This window comes from Ovis aries, chromosome 4 (genome assembly GCF_016772045.2).
Source record: "Ovis aries strain OAR_USU_Benz2616 breed Rambouillet chromosome 4, ARS-UI_Ramb_v3.0, whole genome shotgun sequence".
NCBI classification, from domain to species: Eukaryota; Metazoa; Chordata; class Mammalia; order Artiodactyla; family Bovidae; genus Ovis; species Ovis aries.
In genome coordinates, this window is record NC_056057.1 from 57,056,098 (window position 1) to 57,083,165 (window position 27,068).

The 27,068-nt window shown below is 37.9% G+C and overlaps 1 protein-coding gene across 2 annotated transcripts in view; it reads left to right on the forward strand.

Annotated features, from left to right (window-relative positions):
* The first annotated feature begins 20,258 nt into the window (after positions 1-20,258).
* BMT2 (base methyltransferase of 25S rRNA 2 homolog) overlaps positions 20,259-27,068 on the forward strand; it is an 80,240-nt gene continuing 73,430 nt past the window's right edge. For both annotated transcript variants that reach the window (XM_004007878.5, XM_042249197.2), the window contains exon 1: positions 20,259-20,584. In XM_004007878.5, the coding sequence (XP_004007927.2) occupies positions 20,425-20,584 (160 nt within the window). In that variant the 5' untranslated portion in view covers positions 20,259-20,424. The remainder of the gene's footprint in view (positions 20,585-27,068) is intronic.

Consider the following 27,068-nt stretch of genomic DNA (forward strand, 5'->3'; position numbering starts at 1 on the left):
CCCATTCTCATAGTGTAGTCTTTATCATCTTCAAGTACCAGAAATAAAAATTTAACATTTTCAAACAGAAAACTCTGTGTTTCTACATGCATGAGACATGATACACTTGGAGAAATGACTACCAACTGAATTCATATATGGGGAAATGAAAGATGTCAATTTAAAAATAATTTCTTTCACTTCTTTAAGAACTTTCTGTGAATAGCTTCTGTGAACTTTCCTCATCTGTATAACAGGGATGCTAAACTATATAACCTAAAAAATCTAATTAGGAAATTAAAATAGCCACTTCAATGTCTATACCATGATATATCATGTTAATATAATCAGATAATAATATGGTCCAACAATTTGTTGTGCAGCAAATGCATCGCTCCTTATATGCTGCTTTACTAAATTCAGGTTTTTAATACACATTCATTTGCAAAAGCTCTATAAAGATATAATTATGAGATTTTCCCATTATGGTGGCAGGTCTACAGAGGAATGAAGTGATATTCTCTAATTATAAGATTATAACACATGTGAGGTGAGAGATATTATGGTAAACCTAACAGGTTGCTGTAAAGTATTCAGAATTTTAAAGATGACATAAGGTGGACATTCTATGAAGTTGCAACTAATACACATTATTTCCCTTAGATTTTTGAACTATTTCCTTTGTGTAGTTAGAACTGGAAAAAAAAAAACTGACAATAAATCAGCATTATCACATATACTGGAATACTCAGGGGTTCCCAGGTGGCTCAGCAGTAAAGAATCCACCTGTCAACATGGAAACCGCAGGGATGTGGGTTTGATCCCTGGGTCAAGAAGATCCCCTGGAGGAGGAAATGGCAACTCACTCCAGTACTTTTGCCTGGATAATCCCATGGACAGAGGAACCTGGAAGGCTATAGTGGGTGGGGTTGCAAAGAGGCGGACACAACTGAGCAACTGAGCCCAGAGCAGACACAAACAGTAAGCAAAGCATCATATATTACTATTACAAAATTATATAAAATCAATTATAATATTGGGTTATAGATTCTTATGATAAAATATTCATTTTGCTAAGCAATACTAGCAATATAAGAAAGTGAACTAAACAGGAAAAACTAAAAATCCCCCCTCCCTTTGTCAAGAGTACACGCAGGAATGATGGTAAAAGATTCTTTATTCTGTAATGTTTGGATTTCAGTGATGCCTACCTCTGAAGATAATCTTGAGGGGCACACATGACGCTATATGAATCTAAAGTAAGTTTGATGCCACATTTTGAAATACAGTGAGATATTTATTGCATTTCACTGTCAGTCTGTGTTTCTAGAGAATTTCAGAATCATTCAAGAGTTCTAAAGAATCAGATCCTATCTTCTTATTTGTGAATATGAATTATTTAAGAATAAAAAGAACAGGGAGAGGACAAGAAAACTTAAGAAAAATGATAGTATTACCTGGTCAGAAAAATCTAAATAGCTTTTAGTTAGAAACCCTAGTAATTAACATCATGAGTTTAATAATGAATAGTCAAGAAGGTTTCAGTCTTGATGTATCAGACCTCTTGGGCTACCATAACAAAGTACCACACTGGTGCCTTAAACAATTCATTTTCTCTCAGAAGTCCAGGAGCAAGGCACTGGCAACTTCTGATTTCTGGTGAGACCTCTTTGTTTGACTTGCTGAGAGTCACCCTCTCCATGTATCCTCACATGGCCTTGCCTCTGGGCATGTGTCTGCAGGGAGAGTGAATGAGCTGTGGTGTCTCTTCCTGTAAAGACACAGTCCTGCTGGACAAGAGTCTCACCCTTGTGACCTCACTTACTCATAATTACTCTCTAAAGGCCATATGTCTAAGTACAGTCACATTGAAGGTTAGGCATTTTTTTCCTTTTGGGCCACACTGTGTGGTTTGTGGGATCTTATGTCCCTGAACCTCTGCCCTCTGCTGTGGAAGCTCGGAGTCTTAACCGCCGGACCATCAGGAAAGGCCCCGAGGATTAAGCTTTTAACCTAAGAATTTTGTAGGAAAATGATTTAGTTTTTAATATCTGGTATCCATTGGAAATCCCTCAAGATATTGATCTCTCTACTTAAGGTCAAGCTAGCAATAATTGGCATGAGACACCTATTAACTGTGACAATCACAGGAAGTTTATTCTCAACTGGAAGAAACATCTCAGTATTCTCATATTATGACTTTTATCCTTTACCCCCAGAAGAATAATACAGAGGCATTACAACATAATCTAGAGGAAATACATTTTAATACATTTTTCCTATTGCTTAGTAGTATTCCACTGTATAAACAGATCATAGTTAGTTTATTAAACTGTTGTTGGCCATTTGAATTATTTCTGCTATTAATATATGTGTTTGTAAGTATTTGTATAGATATGTTTCCATTCACTTGGTTAATTATGTTTCCATTCTCTTGATTAATTATGTTTCCATTCTCTTAATTAATTACTTAGAAATAGAAATACTAAGTCACAGGATGTGTATATTTTACTTTATAAGAAGCTGCCAAAACTTTTTTCAAAGTGGCTCTATCATTTAACACTCCCACCAGTAATATTCCAAAAGGATGGTCTATATCCTTGTTGACATTTGGTTGTCATCTTTTAAATTTTGGCAATTTGGGGATATGAATGTTATTTCATTGTGTTTTTAATTTGCATTTTCCTGATGACTAATGAAATGTATCACTTTTCATATGCTTCTTGTACTTTTTACTTATAGAACTTCCATTTGGCTATTTTATATCATTTCACTTCCCTGCTGAGATTTGCTTATCTAGTCACTCATTTTGATCACCTGTTTCCTAAACCACAAACATCTTCATAATTATTTCTTTAAAGTACTTGAAAGCTAATTTTAACATCCAGATCAACTTGGGATCTCTTTCTAACGATTCTTTTTTCATTTGACTAGGGATTATACACTTTGTTCCTTGGTGTGTCTACTCCTTTTTTATTGCACACTGGATATTGTGGGTGATACATTCTAAAGACTCTAGATTTCATTATATTTCTCTGAGAATGGTTAATTTTTGTGTGACTAGACAATTAAGTAACTGGCTTATATGCATGAATTTGTAGAGGCTTGATTTGAAAGAAGCTAGACACAAAGGTACATTTACAGTATGATTCCTTTTATAAGAAGCTGAAGGACAGGAAAAATATTCCTAAGATGACACATCAAAGGAATGTGAGCACATTCAGACATCAGTTGTATATGGGAAGTGAAGACTGACTGGAAGGGGAGCAATGTAATTTCTTAGAATGATGAAAATATTCCATAGTTTATTTGAATTGATGTTTACATGGCTGCATCCATCTATTGTAACTCACCAAAGTGTATGCATATTTTCCTCAATAAAAATGGGTGTCAGAAAGTATCTGGAGACTACATGTTAACTTGCAAAGTTTAAAGACCTCAACACCATTAGAGAACATGGACCTGTTGCATCTAATTATCATCTATGAATAATTATCACTGAGTATAGTTTTCCATGTAATAAATAGAAATAGTAAATATAGGAAGCAATGAGGGAAAAAAAGGAACAAGAAATTTTCCAGTCTTACAAAACAATGCTTACTTGGGAAAGGGAAACTCCAGATATTTTCTGTTCCTTGTTCATATTCTTTTTGCCTTCATGATTCAAATTTACATTCTCAGTGGGAGTGATTCAAATCATTCCTCTCCTCTGGGGTGGATTCTGTGTCTAGCTAAGGAGAATAACTCATTAAAATATGGTCCTTTATCTTGTATATTTGTTTTATTCTAAAATATTTTAAGTTAAAAAAGCAAGTAATAAAAAAAAAAAGCAAATATTGACACATTGAAAGTAAACTCACACTCTGATAGAATAAAATGCCACTAGAGGTATATGGTCAGGGGGGAAAAAAAAGTAATAAGGAGTATTCATCCTAAAGCAATGGTTCTTAATTCCTGCTGTACATTAGAATACTAATTTAAAATACTAAATACCAAGGCTTAAGACTCACTAACTGAAGTAGAATCCTTGAGTTATTATTCTCACTGAAATAAAAACTTCATGAGGGAAAAGTTGGTTTTTGTTGTTTTATTTTTCTTTCTTTTTTTCATTCTTATATCCCCAGAGCTTAGAACAGTGCCTGGCACTATTATGCTCTTAATTTTTGATGTACAGATGAAGGATACACTAGTTATTATAAACCAAGGACAATCTTGGTATTGTTCATAATGGCAGGATTCTTCTAGATGATATAGAACACAGAAATGTAAAGCAGTTATTTTATTAAAAAATAGCTGGTGATTTGTACTCATTTTAGCCAAAAATTACTAAGCATTTACTGAGTATCTCCTATGTGTCAGGAATTATGCTCAGAGTAAGGTATACAAACGTGAATAAGGCATGGCCCTGCATTTGAGAAATTCCCAGGCTTTTGGGATTCGTGGTAAAGACAAAGTCTAGTACAATAACATTCATCCGTTTATTCATTAATTCATTATACTGGCTAAGTATTTACTATGCGCCATGCACATATGTGCCAGGATATGCTGTGGCAAACAAGGCAAATATGATCATTTTCTTCCCATTTAGTGAAAGAGGAAGATAGTAAACAGGGGGAAATACGTACTTGGTGATAAATATCATGAAGAAAATGAAAATGATGCTGCGATAGGGAATTTGGTCAGGTAAAAGGCACTGTTTTGTACTTGATGGTCAGGAAATACTTTTCTAGGGAGAAGCTTTAATGATGAGAGGAAGCCAAACATTCAAAATGCATAGAGAATTTCTAGCAGAGGAAATATGTTCAAAATACTTGAGGTTGGAAAGAGTTTAACATGTTTGAGGGCCTGAAAGAATCCAATGGCTAAAGCATAAATGGAAAGTAGAACAAGTTAAAAGAGAAATAATAGATGTTGTTATTAAATTTACAGCCTGGTAGGTCATGGTAGAAAGTTTGAATTTTATTCTAAGGGCAATATGAATCTATAAAATGGTTTTAAACAATAAATGGCATGATACAACTTATATGTTTAAAAGATTAAAAGAATTTCTTTTTCCAAATGTAAAATAGATTGGAAGGTGGACAAAAATAGAGGCTTCTTAAAGATTAGTTAGGAAGTTTTTACAGAAGTCCAGGTGAGAAATTATAAAGGCAGTGAATTAGAAAGTTTCCAGGGCAGATGGATAAAAGTGAGCTGCTATGAATATATCTGAAGAGAGGTTCGACAGGAGTTGGTGAGAAGTTAAAATGTGAGCAAGAAAAAGGGAAGAATCAATAAAGACCAAAGGTTTCAGATTTACAAGAATGGGAGGATTGAGGAAATAACTATATAGATGGGGAAGAATAGGTCAACTCCAACATTTAAAGCTTAGGTAGAAAAGGAACCAAGGGGGAATAAGGAATAACTAGAGAGGGGACAGAGAGTTCTGCAGCATGAGGGATCTTAGAATCCAAAATTCTCCCTAAAAGAGGAGAGTATTTCAAGAAGGAAGAAGTGATTAAATACGTTCAATGGGGCTAAGGGCAGAGAAGTAAGTATCCACTGGATATTATAAAACAAAAGTTGGTGATCTCGACTAAAGCAATTTCAGTAGAACTTTTGAAACAAAGTTCAGATGAAGGAGGTGTTGTGCTCAGTTGTGTGCGACCACATGGACTGATGCCGACTAGGCTCCTCCCTGTCCATTGAATTTTCCAGGCAAGAATACTGGAATGGGTTGCCATTTCCTACTCCAAGGGATCTTCCCAACACAGGGATCAAACCTGCATCTCTGTGTCTCCAGCCTTGGCGTGTGCATTCCTTATCACTGTGCCACCAGGGAAGCCCTGAAGAGTAAATAGGAAGTAAGGCAATGAAGGGGCTTCCCTGGTAGCCCGGCTACCATGGGCTTCCCTGATCACCCAAGGGGCTTCCCCTGGCTCAGATAGTAAAGAATCTGCCTGCAATGCAGGAGACCCAGGTTCAATATCTGGGTTGGGAAGATCCCCTGGAGAAGGGAATGGCTGCCCATTCTGGTATTCTTGCCTGGGAAATCCCATGGAGAGAGGAGCCCAGTGGGCTAGGGTCCACAGGGTCCCAAGGAGTTAGATATGACTAAGTGACTAACACTAACTAGCTAAGGCAATAAAAGAAGCAGGAGTAGATAACATTTTCAAGAAGTTTAGTTTTGAAGGGAAGCATAAGAATGGAATGAAAGTTGGAGGAAAATATTCAATCAAGAGGAGATATGAGAGCATATTTGTACAGTGATGGGGATGTCCTAGTTCAGACAAAGAGATTGATGGTTCAGAGAAAGAGGGAGTATTAAAGGGGAAGTCTGAGAAGGGAGGATGGTAATTGAGGAAGTCCTTGAGAGAATGATGGCCTGTGGAATCTAAGTTGGACAAGGAAGGGAATGAGGAAAGTAGGAGATTGCAGTATGATAAAGCTAAACAAACCAACAACAAAAATGAAAACTAGAAAGAGCAATGAATACCTGTCCCTCTGAGAAGCAAGCATACTTGGAAAAGGAAGAGGACAATCCCATGGAGACATAAGATTGAGCCAATGTTGTATTGTCTTCTGAGGCTATAATGGAGAGTGGAGACAGTGAAAAGAGATGAAACTTGAAAGCTGGTTTTTGGAGGGTACTACATGCCTGCCAAAGAATTAGAACTTAATTTGTTGACAACCGTAATTATTAAGACTCTTTGAGTTGCAAAATAACAGATATCTACTTGGGTGATATCTATAATGAAAGGGGATGTAAAAATAAAGATACACATATCTTACAGAATTCAAGAGTGGAAAAGCAGTTACAGCCTGGGAAGGGCTGGAATTTAGCATGCATATCATCACTCATTTCTCCTTTTCTTTCCTAGTTTATTTCTTCTCCATTTCATATATTAGAGCATGGTGACTCCATTGCTCATAAGTATAACCTTTTTACAGGAGGGAGAGAGATTGAGCCAGTTCAGGTATCTACTCCTCCTGTTTCAGCCAACTATAGCTAGAGAATGGAGTGTCATTCAATAAATATAGTTTCTCATGGCCCATTCTTGTGGATCAATAGCTGAGCTCATAGAAGATAATGTTTTTAGAAGTTAAGTAGGCAGCCCTCAAGTCATCAAGATATGTGAAGATTTTTTTAATATGAAGTAATATGATCAAATCCATCATTTAAAAAGATAACTCTGGCAGCAATATAAAGAATATATAGAAACAGAGACAAGTTAGATTCAGAGGTAAGTCCAGTTAAGAAAATACCAAGAAAAATGCCAAGCAAAAAAATAAAATGAATCTGACTTGGGATAGAAATAGTAGCAATGGAAAGGCATGTATGGAACCTTAAGAGGCGGAATGGATCAAACTTTAATATAAGTAGTGAGGAAAGGTGAAAAAGAAAAGATTACTCCAAGATTTCTAGCTTGGGCAATAGGGTAAAATGATTGCTGATTACTGAGACAAAAAAAAAAAAAAAAAAGTCGAACAATAACAACAACAAAAAACAGGTTTTGAAAGGGTGATATGAAACCTGAAGAGTTATAGTTAATCCAATGATACATCCGAAAGTCAAGAAAGGGTTGAAAAATCAGTATTTGAGAGATACAAAGACAATATCTGAAACACCAGTACTGCATGACATCACTCGGGAAGATCATGTCAAGTGGGAAAAGATAGCGGTTCCTTTGGAACACTCCAGCAGAAGAGATGAAACTAGGAGAAAAATAAAGAGGAGGCAGAAACATAACGGAAAAAATAAGACATAACTGTGTCTGAGAAGTCAAGAAAGAGCTTTACAGGAAAGAAAAATGATCAACAACATCAAATTCTGCTGGAAGGAGAAATAGGCTGGGAGCTGAAAAGAGGCTAATGTATTTGGTGATCACATGATTGCTAACCTCTCTCAGAGCAATTTCAGTAGACTGGTGGGGGTGGAATCCAGATTGCAGTGGATTGAGAAGTGACTGAGAGAAGAGGACGTGGAAGCAGTGCTTATGACCTGCTCTTTCCAAAAGTCATCTATAAACTAGAACATATATCAGTATAGAATGATTTATTCTATTAATACTTATTTTATCACTATACTGGGTTGAATGAAAACTAAATAATTGACAAAGGTACAATTGAACCATGAACTCCTTTCTCCCAAATATCTAGAAATCACTTTATTTTTTAAATAAATTAATTCTGTAGCCTTTTAGAGAGGTAGATCCAATGATATTATATCTCATCTTTATTTTCACTTGTTTTCATGCCATCCTCTTTAATGATTTCTCCCATCATCATTCCTTTTTACTCCATCTCAGCTCTCAGACACATGACCTTTTTGTCGATCTCATTAAAGCTTGTGCTCATTTTCTCAAGTTTCCTATCAATCGGGGTAATTGCTTCCTACACAAAACCCAGTCTCCTATTAACTGCCTCATTACGTTGAGTTAAAGGTTCAGAAACTTCTTCAAACTGAAATCACTGCAGTGTCCTGAAAAGAAACTACTTTTGAAGATGCTGACACATCTATAAGCCCAGACATTTTTTTGGATTGAATTCATTGTTTTATAGATCCAACTTATTCTTTGTCAAGTTCTTATATTCACCGGTTTTCTTTCCTCATTGTAATGGTTTCATTTTTTACTCTCCAAGTCATAACAGTTACAAACATATGGAGTAGTAGAGGACACGGTAAAGTGTCTGCCTACAATGTGGGAGACCCAGGTTCAATCCCTGGGTCGGGAAGATCTCCTGGAGAAGGGAGTATTTTTGTCACTCCAGTATTCTTGCCTGGAAAATCCCATGGATGGAGGAGCCTGATTACAGTCCACAGGCTACAGTCCATGGGGTCGCAAAGAGTCGCACGTGACTGAGCAACTTCACTACTACTACTAAAGGACAAAATCAGTACAGCTCTGCCCGATTGTACCTTTGCCTGTGGTTCAGAAAAGGTATCCTATTAAAATTCCTCTGTCCAGTTGAAGACAATTGCGTTAATAAGTATTTCTCCTCATTATTTGTAGGCTAACTAGTTTTATATTTGCATTTTCTAGGCTTACCTCCAGAGAAGGAGATGGCACCCCACTCCAGTACTCTTGCCTGGAAAATCCCATGGACGGAGGAGCCTGGTGGGCTGCAGTCCATGGGGTCGCCAAGAGTCGGACATGACTGAGGGACTTCACTTTCATTTTCACTTTCCACTTTCATGCATTAGAGAAGGAAATGGCAACCCACTCCAGTGTTCTTGCCTGGAGAATCCCAGGGATGAGGGAGCCTGATGGGCTGCCGTCTATGGGGTTGCACAGAGTCGGACACGACTGAAGTGACTTAGCAGCAGCAGCAGCAGCAGGCTTACCTCACTGATGCTGAACATCCTAATAACCGTTGCTTCTTTGGATCAGTGAGAAAGGCCAAGAGACATAAAGTGAAAAAAGAAAGATTGAAAAAAAATGTAATAAAATAAATGATCCAAGTTCATTATATCTAATAACTAAAAATATTCTTTAGTAGCACAAGTAAACATCTCATCAAATAGAATTTTTTACACAGCATCTATGTAAGTTCAAGACTACATCACTTTGAGCAGTATAATATCTCCTAGAAAGAACTAAGAGCTAAGATGCCCTAGTATTCAGCTGCCCTTGCTATCAAATCTTTATTTAGTATATATCATATGGTGGGCACTGTGATATAGAGATATGGACCTTGGTTTGTGGTTTCAAGAACTATCCAGTGTGTTGAGGAGAAAGAATATGTTATCTATAGGAAGTAAATAATAATATAAGACAGTATATTTTCAATGACAAATGAATATTACAGGTTATAAGAGCTACCAGGTTTCAAAAGGAAAGGTTTACCATACCAATATGAAATAATTAGAAAAGGTTTCACAAAGGAGAGTGCTTCTTGTGTAAGATATGGGAGGAAATATAAGACATAGGTTAGCAAAAAGGCATGGGGAAGGCCTTATAGGCAGAGAAGATAGCTTAAACAATGATCCAGAGGAGAAGTAGAACTACTCAAGATTACATTAGACCAATCAACCCGAAGAAGGCTTGGAAGTGTCTTTTATGCTCTAGAGGAAGTAGCAACCAAGAAATAAGTCTAACTACCCTGAGCCTGCTGCTTCCCAGTGGGGCTAGTGGCAAAGAACCTGCCTGCCAATGCAGGAGACATAAGAGACGCGGGTCTATCACTAAGTTAGAAAGATCCCCTGGAGGAGGTAATGGCAACCCACTCCAGTATTCTTGCCTGGAAAATCCCATAGACAGCGGAGCCTGGCAAGCTATAGTCCATAGGATCACAAACATGACTGAAGTGACTTAGCACACACGTTCGCACCCTGAACCTGTGATGCTGTGAGAAGCCCCAGGTGAAACAGCACCAATTTGCCAGGAACATGTGTGAGGTCATCTTGGAAGTGGGTTTTCTCCCAGTAGTTGAGCTATCCGCTTGATACCATCCCTCAGCCCTGCCTAAATTTTGGAATTTTGAGCAAAAATTTATTGATACTATTTTAAATCATTAAATTTTGGAATGAACCACTGCCTCTTTTCTTGATATGGGTTAAAGTTATAACAAGCAAAATGGCTTCACTATTACTCACTTTCCCACCTTTGTCTTCTCCATCACATAGCATTTAGTCTTTATCCTCAAAATCCATATCATATGATGACTGGTTAATTTATTTTTTAAAAAGGTCAAAATATTCCTTCTAATGGTATTTATCTTTTAATAAAGGAAGATAGGAATTAGGGATATCTTTAAGATGCAAAGGCTGGAAAGGATATAGAGTGGGAACGTAATAAAAAAGAAAGAAAAGGAAAAGTATAAAATCACCATATAAAAGCCCCAAGCATCCAATTTAAACTATATTGCTTTAAATTATCTAGTTCACAATTTTTCTTTGCTTAATTTCTCTACTTCAAAGTGCTGTGTCACTGACTGTAGGTTTTTTCAATTGAGCAAAGTTAATTACTAACTATGACTGTTTTATAAACCTCAAATGCCAATTTTTTATAAGCTAAAATCAACTTAGATAAGTAATTAACAAACAAAAGATTTTCCCCATCTAATGCTTTTCCTAAAACATGTAAAGTGAAGAAAGCGTAAAACAAAAATGTATCATACTTCTCTTCAACTAGTCTGCCATTAGTTATCTTTAACTAGACTGATACTTTAATGGGAATTTTCTTTCTCCATTTAGGAAAACATATTCTCCTAAAATTAACTAGCACATATTTTAATTCAACACAAAAATCCAGTCTCTATCACTATTGACTTCTAAGAATTAATCCAAATTATGAATTTAAAACGCTGCCTGTCATTTTCTATCTTAAAGTCATGGACACTGTTAAGAGACATATTTAAGGATTATTTGATATCTCTTTCAATTTTATATATCTTCTCATTTAATGGATATGCCAAGCCCTTTCTATTTTTAAACTAAATTTATCTAGGTAGCAACATAAATAACTAGTTTGTATCAAATTTCCACTTGCTTTATTTTATAAATAGTACATAAATAAGAATTCCACTGGTTTGCATCCTCTAACTAGTAACTTCAAACTTTATGAAAATACAATCTCTCTCTTTTTTTGCAACTGAAGACACAACACCTAGCAGAATGTCTGGCATATAATAGGTGCCAAATATATTATTTTTTATTATTTTTAACAGAATATACCATAGAGAACATGCATTTAAAGTGTATAGTGTGATAAATGTTTATGTCTGTATAGACTCATAAAACTACCACCAAAATCAGGATAATAAACATATCCATTGGCCTCAGAAGTTTCTTTATGCTCCCTTTTAATCCCTCCTATCGGAGAAGGCAATGGCACCCCACTCCAGCACTCTTGCCTAGAAAATCCCATGGATGGAGGAGCCTGGTAGGCTGTAGCCCATGGGGTCACTAAGTTGGGCACAACTGAGCGACTTCACTTTCACTTTTCACTTTCATGCATTGGAGAAGGAAATGGCAACCCACTCCAGTGTTCTTGCCTGGAGGATCCCAGGGACGGGGGACCCTGGTGGGCTGCCGTCTATGGGGTCACACAGAGTCGGACACGACTGAAGTGACTTAGCAAAATCCCTTCTATCATGACTACTGATCCACTTTCTGTCACTGTGGATTAGTTTGCATTTTCTAGATTCCTATGTAAGTGAAATAATAAAGTATGCTTTGTTTTCTCTCTAGCTTCTTTCACTCAGCTTTATTATTTTGAGATTAATTTGTGCTGTGTGAATCAATAGTTATTTCTTTTTACTGCTGACTAGTATTCTATTGTCTGGCTAAATCATAGCTTGTTTATCCATTTATCTGTTGAGAGACATTTGTTTCATTTGGGACACTTGCACATAAAGCTTCTGTGAACATTCATGATATGCTTTCATTTCTCTTGGGTAAATACTTAGGAGTGGTATGGCTGGGTCATACGGTAGGTGTATGTATAGTTTTTTAAGAGAGCGTCAAACCTTTACCCAAAGTAATCACATCATTTAATATTTGCACCTGCATTGTGTGAGAATTCTCCTTCCTCTATGTTCAAGCCGATACTTGGCATGGGCAAACTTTTAAAATTTAGTCATTAGCACTGATGTGTAGCAGTAGCTCCGTGATTTTAATTTGCTTTCCCCTAATGACCAATCAAGATTGCTGGGAGAAATATCAATAACCTCAGATATGCAGATGACACCACCCTTATGGCAGAAAGTGAAAAAGAACTAAAGAGCCTCTTGATGAAAGTGAAAGAGGAGAGTGAAAAATTTGGCTTAAAGCTCAACATTCAGAAAACTAAGATCATGGCATCTGGTTCCATCACTTCATGGCAAAAGATGGGGAAACAGTGGAAACAGGGGCTGACTTTATTTTGGGGGGTTCCAAAATCACTGCAGATGGTAACTGCAGCCATGAAATTAAAAGACGCTTACTCTTTGGAAGGAAAATTATAACCAACCTAGATAGCATATTAAAAAGCAGAGACATTACTTTGCCAACAAAGGTCCATCTAGTCGAACCTATGGTTTTTCCAGTGGTCATGTATAGATGTGAGAGTTGGACTATACAGAAAGCTGAGCACCAAAGAATTGATACTTTTGAACTGTGGTGTTGGAGAAGACTCTTACAGAGTCCCTTGAACTGCAAGGAGATCCAACCAGTCCACTTAAAGGAGATCAGTCCTGGGTGTTCATTGCAAGGACTGATGTTGAAGCTGAAACTCCAATATTTTGGCCACCTGATGCAAAGAGCTGACTCATTTGAAAAGATGCTGACCCTGAGAAAGATTGAGGGCAGGTGGAGAAGCGGATGACAGAGGATGAGATGGTTGGATGGCGCCACAAACTCAATGGACATGAGTTTGGGTAGACTCTGGGAGTTGGTGATGGACAGAGAGGGCTAGCATGCTGCAGTCCACAGGGTTGTAAAGAGTTGGACATGACTGAGCAACTGAACTGAGCTGAATGACCAATGATATTGAGCACTTTTCCATGAACTTTTTGCCAATTATTAGCCCAATTCAAGGTCATAAAGATTTTTATCTCAAAGTTTTGTGGTGTTAGGTTTTATATTTAGGTCTGTATTCTATTTTGAGTTAATTTTTATAAATGGTATGAGGTAGGGATTGAAGGACACTGTTTTGCACATGGATGTTCAATTTTTCCAGTAACATTTGTCAAAAACACTATCCTTTCTCCACGAAGTGAGCTTTGCAACTTTGTGGAAAAATCAGTTATCTGTACATGTATCTGTCTATTTCTGAATGTTCTTTCCTGTTTCATTGATCTGTTTGTTTCTCTGTAAGCCAATACACACTCTTGATTATTTCGGCCATATACTAAGTCTTGAGATCTCTAACTTTGTTCTCCATTTTCAAAGTTGTTCTGAATCTTCTGGTTTTTGCTGGTTTTTTTTTTTTCCCCCATATGAACTTTAGAATCACTTGTCAGTTTCTACCAAAAGAATGGCTTGGACTTTGATTGGGGTTACCTTGAATCTTTACATCAATTTAGGGAAAATTGACGTCCTTAACAATACTGAGACTTTTGACCTGTGGCTGAATACATCTTTACTGAATAAAAGAAGAATTGTTAAAGTTCAGTTTAAAAATAAAGAATTTTCAGAACTCTAGGTAAATTAGAAATATCATTTTTATTAAAATTTTATGGCTGGAACTTTTGATTTGGCTTTCCAAAAAAATTTCTAATTGTATTTTTATTCTGAAGGAGATCAGCCCTGGAATTTCTTTGGAAGGAATGATGCTAAATCTGAAACTCCAGTACTTTGGCCACCTCATGCGAAGAGTTGATTCATTGGAAAAGACTTTGATGCTGGGAGGGACTGGGGGCAGCAGGAGAAGGGGAAGACAGAAGATGAGATGGCTGGATGGCATCACTTACTTGATGGACGTGAATCTCAGTGAACTCTGGGAGTTGGTGATGGACAGGGAGGCCTGGCGTGCTGCGATTCATGGGGTCGCAAAGAGTCAGACACGACTGAGCAACTGAACTGAACTGAACTGAACTGAACTGAACTGAACAGTTGACTTTGGGAAATGTATTGTGGTTGACATATAACATCTTGTAATTTCAGATCTAGTATGAGATCTGTGTACGAGATCTGTGGATGAGATCTGTGTTTTCTAAAGATCTTTTCTTTAGGAAAAGAAAAACAAAAGATGATTCAGTGACAAGCTATTAAAATCTAAAGGGAGATTCGATAAAAGAAAGTCTAAATCTAGCTTCCAGCATCCAGTAAAATTTTATCAAGTCCCTTAAAAACAAATGATATCTATCACATTTATTTGCTTTTGTAATTCTTTAACCATTCAAAACATTTTCAGTTTATGATTTTCTTTTATTCAGACAACTGTGAAGTAAGAACAAGTCACCATCATTGGCAGCAGAGGAAGGTGAGGAACCCAGTAGAGAACAGATCACCAAAAGTCACAGTGAAGGCTAGTGAAAACTGCCTTCGGGTCAACTAATTCTCTTCTGAGATGTTTCTTCACTAGACATTTCTATACAAAAAACAGGGCTCACTCCAGTTGTTCAAATAGACAAGGTACTTCTTAAAGGATGTCAGTTGTCCCCTCAATCTCCAGAAGGACCAGTGAGGAAGACTTACAGATCACCCAGCCTGGATCTACACCTAAGTCAGACCCAGCGACTAACGTGCTAGGTCAGATCTCACTGTCAGCTACTAATGTGTTAGCTCTCACCTCACTGTTTTTTGCCTTAAAAGGCAAATGTTGGACAGTAGAAGATAGGACTTCGGTTGCTATTATCCTAAAAGACCCACACCAGCACAGTCTCCCTCAAAAAATCAAAAGTTTCCCTGTAGCTTCTGCTTCATCATTCTGCTCTTTTCTGAACAGACAGCTCATTCCAGAGGATATGATTAGCAGAGTCTAGTCATTTATTTGGGCCTGCATTCATAATAGTGGAAATTCCACTGACATAAAAATGATGTTTAAAAGGCACTGAGTAGCCTCAACATGGCAAGGTACATCTCACAAAGCATTCTTAAAATCAATGTGAGTCATAGAATTACAGTGGTTTCGGGTTGAAAGGGATCTTTTAAATTGCCAGTGTTTTCCAAATTTTAAGCCATGACTCATTAAAACACTATAAAAATCAATGGAGTATGCTCCAAAGTTTTAAAAATTAAAATAGAATTGTAAATATCACCAGGGATTGCACTTAGGGAAAGTAAGTACTGTCTGGTGATAAAACATTTGTCCTAATTATATATGCATGTCTCTATATATGTATATGTACAATATAGATATACTTATACATATGTATAATATATATTTATATTTGTATATACAGTGTATATTTATATACACACATTTTACATCAGGACTTGGGATATGTGTGTGTGTGTATATATATGGGATATATGTATGTACATATATCCCAAGCCCTGATGTAAGATGCGTTTTTTTTACTATGAGTCATGGTGAACACAAAAACTTGGAAAACACTAGTCTAATCCAACCTCTTCATTTACATTAAAAGGAGAAAAAATAAGGCTCAGAAAATCAAGCACCTTGCTCTGTTAGTTAATGTAAAGATGGAATCAAGATTCAGAAAATCTCTCAGTCCTACTCTAAGGACAACATCCATCACCTGGAAGAATGCTTCCCATTTCCTAGGTAAATCTCCTCCTACATTAGCCTTCCTGTGGTAATTAAATGAAGTTTATAATTAGTATCTCACAAAAATATTGTGAACTTTATAGTTGCAGTTGTGAGGCAATGGTTAATGGTTACCACTTGCTGTAATTAATACTAGTCAACACATTCTACATATTAACTCTGGAAAGACAGTTAATCTGTGTTATTTTAAAGATTTTTATGTTGGTAGATATGTTAATTACAGGGAGGACATTATACCAGTAACTATAAACAAATATTTAAAGAAAATAATTTTATTTTCAATAAATAGAAAGAAATCTAAAGTTATGATCTGTCATGCTGAAGGAAAATACACCACTGAAGTTTTTTTTTTTTTCCTTCCCAATTCTTGGCTATGTTTGTTTCTATCAAAAACATTAAATACATTTTCCAAAAAAAAGTTTATATAATTTGAAATGAAATATGAAAAGCAAAAGTTTTTCAACATTTTCTCTACATGTACCAAATTAATGATACATCTACATTTTGAAAGCTCGAATTACTAGAAGAAAAGTACTTAAACTTCATGGATATTTTTATATTAATAGGTAAAAGCTATAAAAATAAGATATAAATATTTTTAATAACACAGCTTTTTATTTTTCTTGTCCTTATTTTAACTGAATTGCTACAAATTCTATTTGTAAATAGCCGTGAGCTGAATATTTGCCCAGCTTGGAATATCTCTTTCTTCAATAATAACAAGTCTTTTGCACTATTGTACACCATTGTGTATTTTATAAATATAAATTTAATATGAATACTTCTATTATACATTAAAACCTAATTGCTTTTAAGATTTTAATACCAAGGATTAATGCTTTCGATAAAGAACCCTAATTTCCATTGTGAAACCTTCTCCGTCCTATAGGAAAACTCAATAAATGTAGCAATGAAAAGTACAACACTTTTGCAAAGTATGCCCAGAATCTTTCTATTTGTTAGTTCAGTGCCACCACCCAGATTTTGATGTGAATTTTATGTTTGCTTTTCATCATCAATTAATATGTTTTGAATTCATACTGAAAATAGAATGCACTTTATTTTTACATCTTGACTCTTCTCATTGTCTATGGGAATTTAGTTTCCTTACAAAGAAGACATACTGTTCATGGGGTTCTCAAGGCAAGAGAACCCCCTTTATTTTGGGGGGCTCCAAAATCACTGCAGATGGTGACTGCAGCCATGAAATTAAAAGACACTTATTCCTTGGAAAGAAAGTTATGACCAACCTAGACAGCATATTTAAAAGCAGAAACATTCCTTTGCCAACAAAGGTCCATCTAGTCAAGGCTATGGTTTTCCCAGTAGTCATGTATGGATGTGAGTGGGATTGTAAAGAAAGCTGAGTACTGAAGAATTGATGCTTTTGAACTGTGGTGTTGGAGAAGACTCTTGAGGGTCCCTTGAACTGAAAGGAGATCCAAGCAGTCCATCCTAAAGGAGATCAGTCCTGGGTGTTCATTGGAAGGACTGATGTTGAAGCTGAAACTCCAATACTTTAGCCACCTGATGTGAAGAACTGACTTATTAGAAAAGACCATGATGCTGGGAAAGATTGAAGGCAGGAGGAGAAGGGGATGACAGAGGATGAGATGGTTGGATGGTATCACCAACTCAATGGACATGAGTTTGAGTAAACTCCAGGAGTTGGTGATGGACAGGTCGGCCCGGTGTGCTGCATCCCATGGGGTTGCAAAGAGTCAGACACGACTGAGCAACTGAACTGAACTGAACAAAGAAAACAAGTTATTTTTCTTGCCAAGGATATTTTTCTATACACAGTTCAATTCAGTCACTTAGTCGTGTCTGACTCTCTACAGTCCATGAGGTCGCAAAGAGTCGGACACAACTGAATGCACACACACACAAAAAATTCATGTGCTAGTAGTAGCATGGAGGGAAAAATTCTTTTAACTACAATTCAGTACAAATGAAATTTAATACTCTCTTTATGATTGTGCATGTGTTAGTTGCTCACTCATGTCCAATTCTTGGTGACCCCATGAATTGTAGCCCGCCAGGCTCCTCTGTCCATGGAATTTTACAGGCAAGAATACTGGAGCAGGTTGCCATTCCCTTCTCCAAGGGAGAAGGGATTGAACCAACCTAGGGATTGAATCTGGGTCTCCTGCATTGCAGGAAGATTCTTTGTGGTCTGAACCACCAGGGAAGCCAATTCAGTACAAATGAAATTTAATGCTCTCTTTACTATGATTATAACTTTCAAATATTTGCACCTCTTTTTGCCTTCAATAAATATTAAAATATGGAAAGAGCAAAACAATGTTGTCTTTTTAAGTTCCTCTTTTTCCCAAATGAAAGTATTCCCACCCCAAATAAGATCCCATATTCTCATTTTATTTGGAGAAGGGCATGACAACCCACTTCACTATTCTTGCCTGGAGAATCCCATGGACAGAGAAGCCTGGTGGGCTATGGTCCTCAGGTTCTCAAATAAAAGACTCTGACACAACCGAATCAACTTAGCATGGGCGCATTCTCATTTTATTAGGCATGTCTGTGTAATGCCTCCTTATAACTACACTTAGTTCTTATGAAGTTTATCTGTGTTTGATCTGCTTCTTCACTAAGGGTAGGGACATATCTTTCATCTTAAATTTCACCTGTCTTCTCTTTTCACTTCCACACTCTGGGTCCTCCTATGTTCTGGAGACTGTATAATGCTACTACCTTTTTCAAGATCTTCATTATTCAGAAGGTGGCATACAAAATGGTTACACAATGCAGGCCTCATTTATATTTATAAAATTACTGATCAGATTGTTATTGCAACAATTTCCAAACATCAGGTAACCAACAACTGCAGTGCGGTGGATGGGGTGGGAACACTACAGCCTAACACAATTCATTAAGGGCCCTCAGCTGGTTGAATCTCTGAAACTCCAGCACCCTCAGTACCACTTGAAAGCTAATTCTCTCTCTCTCTCTCTCTCTCTCTCTCTCTCTCTCTCTCTCTCTCTCTCTCTCTCTCTCTCTCTCTCTCAGTGTTCCTCCTTTCTGAGACAGAAGTCAATACCCATATTCCCCATAAGCTTCCCATGAGAAGAGTGAAGAGGAGGGAGGTAGAACAGGTTGCCAAATCCACTTAAGCACTCTGCCTAGACTAACCTCACCATTTAAAAGGCGGCAAGCCACCCATGCCAACATTAAAAGTGCTCAGAGTTCTGATGCGAATTAGACCAAGTCAGACTTTCTCGGACACCCAGGCCACCACAGACGTTCTCAAGGACATCTGTTATGGACTCTCTAGCTTTCCTTTCCCCTCTTCCATCTTACATCGCTTTTCATTGCCCCTCTCCTTTCCCTGGTTCCCATGATTTTCCGCCCAACTCTAGCACTAGAGGCATCATTCACTGCTGGCTCTTGAATTAAACAGTGCTTGGGCTTTCCAGGTAGCACAGTGGTGAAGAATACGCCTGCCAATACCAAAGACTGAGGTTCGATCCCTGGGTTGGGAAGATCCCCTGAGGTAGGAAACGGCAACCCACTCCAGCATTCTTGCCTGGAAAATTCCACGGACAGAGGAGCCTGACGGGCTATATAGTCCATAGGGTTGCAAGGAGCCGGGCACAACTCAGGACGCACACACTTGGTAGCCAGACCTCGTTTTGTGCCCACCAAACCATCCATGCCTGGGTGACTTAAAATGTAAAATTCTCGTGTTCCCAAGTCATCTAAATGCTTCTCAGGGCCACGCAGCTAAAGGGAACCTACAACTGACAAGGTGAAGCTGAGGCTCAGATAGAGGACCCTGACTGCATCACACCAGAATGTAACTCTCAGGAAGGGAAATGGCTAGAAGACTTGAGAAAGCTGGGCGGTAGCAAAGATGCCCAACCTAAGCAAACTCAGTCGCGCAAGCGCATGGCTTGCAGCGCGTCTCCCGTGGCCTCATCACAGCGCCTGCGCACAGGATCCCTGGAGCGGCGGGGAAGGGAGAGGAGCTGTCGGGCCTAGAGCTCGCACTGTCTCAGCAACCTCAGCCTGCAAGCCCCGCCTCCTTCAGCTGCTCGCCTTCCCAAACAAGCGGGTGCGGCCTAGCGCTCTCCGTCTATTGGCCTTTGGCCTTTTCCGTTTCCGCCCAGCCCTCCAGAGTCTACCAATCAGCTTGTGCGCTTGAGTAAGTGGCCACCTCCTAGGCAGCCGCTCTGACTCCTCTGCCTCCTCCCGCTGCTGCCTCCGCTGCTGCCTCCTCCTTCCCCACCTCCTCCGTCAGGCGGGCGTCTGCGGGGGCCCGAGGGGCGGCGGCGGCGGCGGCAGCAGCGATATGGAGCCGGGGCCCGGCAGCCGAAGCGCTGCTCGCGAGCACGGGGCCGGACCCGCGAGCACTCCGCCGCCTAGGGAGCAGGAGCGGAAGCTGGAGCAGGAGAAGCTCTCCGGCGTGGTAAAGAGCGTCCACCGGCGGCTCCGCAAGAAGTACCGGGAAGGTAAACAGCGAACGGAGCGGGGGGAAGGGGAGCCCTCGTCGCCCCCGGCCCCTTGTCAACCTCTCCCCTCCCCCAAGGGGCCACCATTACAACCTGAAGAAGCTGCACGTCAGCCCCTGCCAGGGCCGCTCTCCCAGGCCAGGACGCCCCCTTCTCGGTCGAGCCCTCGGTTCGGCTTCAGGCGCCCTCCTCCCGCCCCCTTTTCTTCGAGGGCCCTTCAGGAGAGTTCCAGGCCTGTGGAGGAGCCGAGTCCCCACCTCTGCCATCCCCTGTCCCCAGCCTGGGTGCTGAGATTGTCACCACACACAAGAACCCAGACCCTCACACAGGAGGTGGCGGTCTATCGTTACGAGAGACTAGAAGCTCAAACACGAAGTCAGGCAGAAATCCATTCGAGAAAGATGAACTGGAAGAAGCGCGAGTTGACCACCCTGCGCTTTGATCAGCCTGTTTGATTTGTTACCGCGTTTGACCCCCTTCTTACTACCTCATTCCTGCGGGTTTAGCCCGGGCCGGAGCTTCCTCGCATTGGCTTCCAGGGCTGCGAAGTCAGCAGGCCTTTTAGCTGACTGGACTTCACCTAAGGGGGAGGGGCTCCATCCTTGCCACCCCCGGCCGCCCCCCTTCCCCCCCCCCCCGCCCCCCGCTTCCATCCCGTTCTTTAAATGCTGGATCTTAGTGTTTATTTAGGCGGGAGAGAAAGAGATCTGGGGCAGATTCTTAAAATATTCTTTAGATATGAATAGTATGTAACGACTAAGCCTCCTAAGGGTACCCCGCGAAACAGCCATCGCTGGGAACCCCTCTTATGGAAGATCTTGAGCAAAGGAGAAGCCATAGTAGCTTTTGCTTGGGCCTGATAACTGTTCATAGTTGGGATCTACAGTTATATTTGGTGTTTTAAAATACAAGCTTTTTTACAGAACTATTTTATAAGAAACTGACAGTGAAAATTCCCAGTTTTTTCATGTGCTCAGGAGACATTTCTTCTAAAGATCAAAACGAGAGATAATTTTTTTCTTGCTTTCTTCTGGCTTTAGCTTAATTGCACGTAGAGAAGTCGGCAGTCTTCTAGTGGTTGTCTTATACTTGGTTAAGCTTGGATTAAAAGCAAAATTATGACAGTGGGAAGGAACAGATAGCTAAGATAATGTTACTTTTGAGTTACAAACACTTTTCAATTACTCTGGAAGAGTAAAACTAAGTATCTTTTGTTCTTTTGAATGTAGGTGATGTGTTTCATTTTTCAAACTTTAAAGTTTTTTTTCCCCTTGACAACTCAAGGCTCTATTTTTTAATAGCTGCTTAAATAGTAATCCTAAAAAATAACCTATAGTTATTGTTTAATAGCAATAGAGACTTATCAGGCATATTGAGACATTGAAATCTTTTTCAAGAATGCTTTAACCCCAACCCACAATTTATTCAATAATGAGTAGTTACTATAGCAACGATTGCATCATTCTTGATATTCAGAGAATGCACTTACATAATGGCATTCAGTAGGTTCTTGGTTATTTGGAAAAATGAGGAAATAAATGGACACACTTTATCATGTATTTTGTACAAACTTAAGTATCTCTTTTTAAAGAAAAAAATGGGTAGCATATAATTCAATTTCCATTTTTATAATAATTTGATTATTCATTATTAATTCATTCAAAAATTAGGTGTCATCGTGTCTGCTGTTTACTCTTAGTTCCTGCATGTTGAAGCATGTGTTTAAGCCTGAATAGTAACCAAGGGAATGCTTGTTTATAACGAGAATTAGTATTTGGAAGTTACCAGAACTAGGATAGATACATGTAGTTCATAAGTGAATGATACAGTTTGCTTTAGGGCAGGTAAAGTCCTGGCAGTCTGTAAGCATATGAATGAGACTGTTCTTTAGGTGTTTTAATGCCCTGAATTCCACCAATGATCTAGACTTCTCTGGGTTTTAATGATATACAAAGCCCCATCAGTGAACTAGCAAAGTAAAAGGTCCTAAAAAGCATGCCCTTTCTATCTTTATTTCTGACATATAGGTCAAGAATTGTGATTTGACAAAAATCTGTGAAAGCACCACCTGAAAAAGTCTGATTTTTCATATAATAATACCAAAGAATTCATGCTTTATTAATTTAATGCTTTACTTTGAGGTCTTACTGTCATTAAAGTGTCATTTGCAAGTCTTCTCTGGTTATAAAATAATAATACAAATGGTGCTGGGTCAGGTTACAAAGGCCTATTTAATCAGTAACATGCCTGTACTGTAAAACCAATAATTATGGAAACTGTACTCCTTTTATAACAATATTCCTATCAAAAAATGCAGTGAAAATTCCAGCATAGAATCTTTGAATGTTAAACTAGAAGGAACTTTAGTGATTCCCAAACATGAATAAACAGTAAACTCATATGGGTGCCTTTTAGAAAATTACTCCATTCCACCTCAGATGTATAGTTTCAGAACCCCTGTCAATGGTGCTTGGAAATTTGTCAGCTGGATTTTCAAGTGATAATCTAAATGACTTCCTTCGTTTTTATACATGAGTGAACTGAGTCCTAAAACTAGTAAAATAACTTGCTTGAAATTTGGATAGTTCATCATTAGCACCAAACAGATTTTATGAGATTCTAACAGATTTTATGAGATTAATGCCCACCCCCCAACCCAGTTCAAAGCCTAATGGTGTCTCCAGATGTTCTTGGAGTGAGGGAAAATGAGAAGCAGGAAGTAGCCCTAGAATTTGTGTTGGGTAAAAGGATGTAAATTGATGAGAATGGGGCAGTCCCTGGAATAATAAGTATGATTTGCTGAGTTACAGCTATGTGAAGCGTGGGTTTCTTCTGGAGTGACAGCAGAGAAGAAAATAAATTGGGATAGAATGAAGGAAGAGGCAAAAACATTCTCTAGATAGTAAAAGACAGGAGTGAGACCTGGATAATGAGTGTAGTGTTGGATAATACAGTTTTCCCTTTCCTTATCTTTGATAGTGGAATTGAAAATGAAAGAATAATATTGAAATTGAAAATGAAGGAATAATATTGAAAATAAGGTTGGTAGAAAAAAGTTTCTCTCTACCTTTCCCAGTGCATTTGTGCAAACTGATGCTTATTGTGGCAATGAGCAGGCTTGGGGTTGGGGGTTGTGGATAAGATTGTGAAGCCTAGCAGTTAAGTTTAATGCACTCTTTTAACACTTTTCCTCTCTCTACTCCATTTTACTGCCTGTCCTCTGTCAGCACCTAGAGATCCTTTGCCTATTTGTATGAGTAAAATGAGAATTGGAGATAAAGGTCAGTATTCCAGGCAGTGCTGATATCTGAAGTAGTTACCAAAAGGAAATGGTCAGGAAATGTTTAGCAATGGAGATGAGAAGGAGTGTTTCTGGTGTCAGTCATTTATAGATAAAGGATTGAGTTTATATAAATGGAAACCTTTATTTTTTTAACCTATTTTGTGAATGTCTTTAGCAGTTTTCATCAATTTAATTGTCTCTGAATTTACTTTTTCTGCATGCCAGAACAGGTTAAAACAGTTTGTCACATAGACCCGTGCAGATTATCAATCAGAAAAAAGTTAAAACGCATGTTAACCTGTTAACAATGATATTCTCAAAACATAGGTTAATGAGTGATCTTTATTATACTTTTCTACATTTAAAAAAAATCAGTGTTGCTAGTAGCAGTGATAATATTTTAAAAGTAGTTAGAATAAATAGGATAGGTTACTGATACTGAAACAGAAAAGAACACAGAATAGGTTGATTTTGTAGACTTAAGTCAGGAAAAAAAATTGTGTTACAAAGGTTAACAGCTCTGAGCAGCATTTTAAGAGTCAGCTACTAAATAGCCTAGTATAGATGTTCAATTCTTATTGATTATTCAAATTATTCTCCTTGTTTAAGACAAAGGGTACTGCAACAGCAGTTTAGGATAAGCTGCTCATTTGTGATTGATTTTTCCTTAGCGTACAGCTAAAACAGAATTGTAGGGGGAAGGGAAAAACCTTTGAATTAGAAATAATTTTAAACTAAAATCAAAAGGTCTAAAAGTGAAAGAATAAATGTATTGTTAGTGTTTTTTCATGAAACAAAGTTTTGAAATTACTTTTAAAATTAGAATAACAGACTGTGTTTTTAGTTGCACTTTCCTAATTTTTTTCTCCTTTGGGGGCTTTCAATACTGCTTTAAATTACTGACCAACTCTTTGACCCCAAGACACTTTAACAGATTCCCTTTGTTTTACTTTTTTTTTTTTTTTTTTAAATCAAGTGACGTTTAACTCTTTTTTCTTCACATGTTCTTTTCTGATTCTGATACAGAATCTGAAAGCCCTGTTTTTTAGTGATGGAATCTTTGCTCAATCACCAAATGAGTAAGTTGAAAACTGTCCACAGAACGGAGAGTCTCCTAGTTTCGCTAGGAGAGTTTGAACTGCATTTCTAGCAGGGAAAGAAAAATGGAAAAAACAAACAGTAATCGGTAACACTGGAAGATAAAGGGAACATGGATAAACTCAGTGAGGGACACATAGTAACTATTTGATTTTGTTATTTTTAGTCACCTTGTAGTAAGGTATCTTTTTAGGAAATTTTTACATTTTAAAAGATACAGTAAAAATCAACAGTATTGGTATACATCCTTTGATTTTTGGGGAAAAAAATGTAACAACAAATGCAGTGGATATCAACCTTGATCCTACATTAGTATTGCCTGTGGAACTTTGTGGAGCACAGGCATCTGTATTATTTTAAAACTCTGTAGATTATACAGTGGGCAAAGGAGTTGAACACCTAGCTAAAGTACAATAGATTGAAGTAGGAAGGAATCTAGATGAAAGTAAGCTAGGAGACTTACACCAATGTATTTTTTAAAGGTTAATAATAGAAGTAAAAGTAGTGCTCATGAAAATAGAGAAAGATAAGTCAAATACTTTTTGAAAGTCAGAGTGAACAGTTTTAGTGAAAGTAAAGGGAAGAGTCAATGATGGTGCCAAGATTTCTTGCCTGGAAAAATATAAATAGCTATTTCCAGCCAGTTTAGAAATGTGTGTGTTGAGATGGAGGCATGGAGAAAAGAGTAGATAGGCACGTTGGCTTGTCATATGGTAATGGTAATGATTTAATTCAGATGTGTCCCTTGGTAGTAAAGGATTGGAAGCCCTCTGTTAAAGTTTTGAGGGCAGATGAACAGGCCAGTGGAGTGATGATAATGTATAATGGAGGATAGACTCTTGGAAGATACCAGTAGTATCTTACTGGTTTTACATAAGTAAGTATGCTCCTTTATGCTCCCAAGATACCATTACCTTTCCTTTATTGCAGTCATCACTTGCGGCGTGCTCAGTTGTGTCCAACTCTTTTGTGACCCCGTGGACTGTAGCGATCCCTTTGTCCATGGGATTTCCTGGGTAAGAATACTGGAGCAGGTTGCCGTTTCCTCCTCCAGGGCAATCTTCCCGACCCAGGGATCAAACCCACGTCTCCTGCATCTCCTTGCATTGGCAGGTAGATTCTTTACCACTAAACCACTTGGGAAGCCAATAGTTATCACTTACCAGTTCAGTTATCTGTCTTTCCCGCTAAATTTAGTTCCTTGAGTAGGAGTCTGCCTTTTTATCTTTGTGTCCCTAGTATCTAGCACCTTGCCTTGTAGATTTAAGGCACACACACAGAAGAAGGAAGCTGATATAGAATATATCCATGTGGTTTGAATCTAATCTTTTTATATTCATAATTTTTAAATTTTAATTTTCAGTACAAAATTTTTGTAATGAATTTATGGTCATATCTTAAATGAGTGTAATAGATTAATTTAGTCTTTTGAAATGGTCCATATTATCATTATTAACATCAGTCCACTTTTTAAATTAAAACTGTCAGTAGTGAGTATAGGTTAAAAAATTTTTTTTCTCAAAAAATGTGAACTAATAAGGATGTTGTGTGTGGTGTAAGTGTCTCTGTGTGTGTTGGTATGATAATAATTTTGTATATGTCTTTGTATTTATTTATATACTCTAACTTCACACACAAAATTTTTCAACCCCAATATTCACTTCCCAAATTTTTGAGGTGAAGTTTGTGCTGGTTTTAAAATCTAAACATCTGAGAACCACTGATGTAAACTGTAGTCATTTATTGTGCTTTATGTGTAGAATCACTGATGCTCATTGCACAAGTTATTTTAGAACCCCATGCCTTTACAGGGACATCTGAGTATTACTTATTTATACAGAAATTCCTCTATTTATATGGAAATTCCTATTCCCAGTTACATAAAAATTAAGTCCCAGAAGATTCTCCATAAGTCCTTTGTTTACACTAAACAAGATCTGTGTGGTGATATGCATTTAGGTAAAGTTGTTTCACAGGGGAATAACAGATACTGATTCTAACTTTTCTTGATTCTTTCCATCTCTTGTATAGGGTGTATTCAGAGTTTTACAGTTTGAATTAATTTTTCATCATAAATATGTTTGCAATAAGAAACAGAAAATG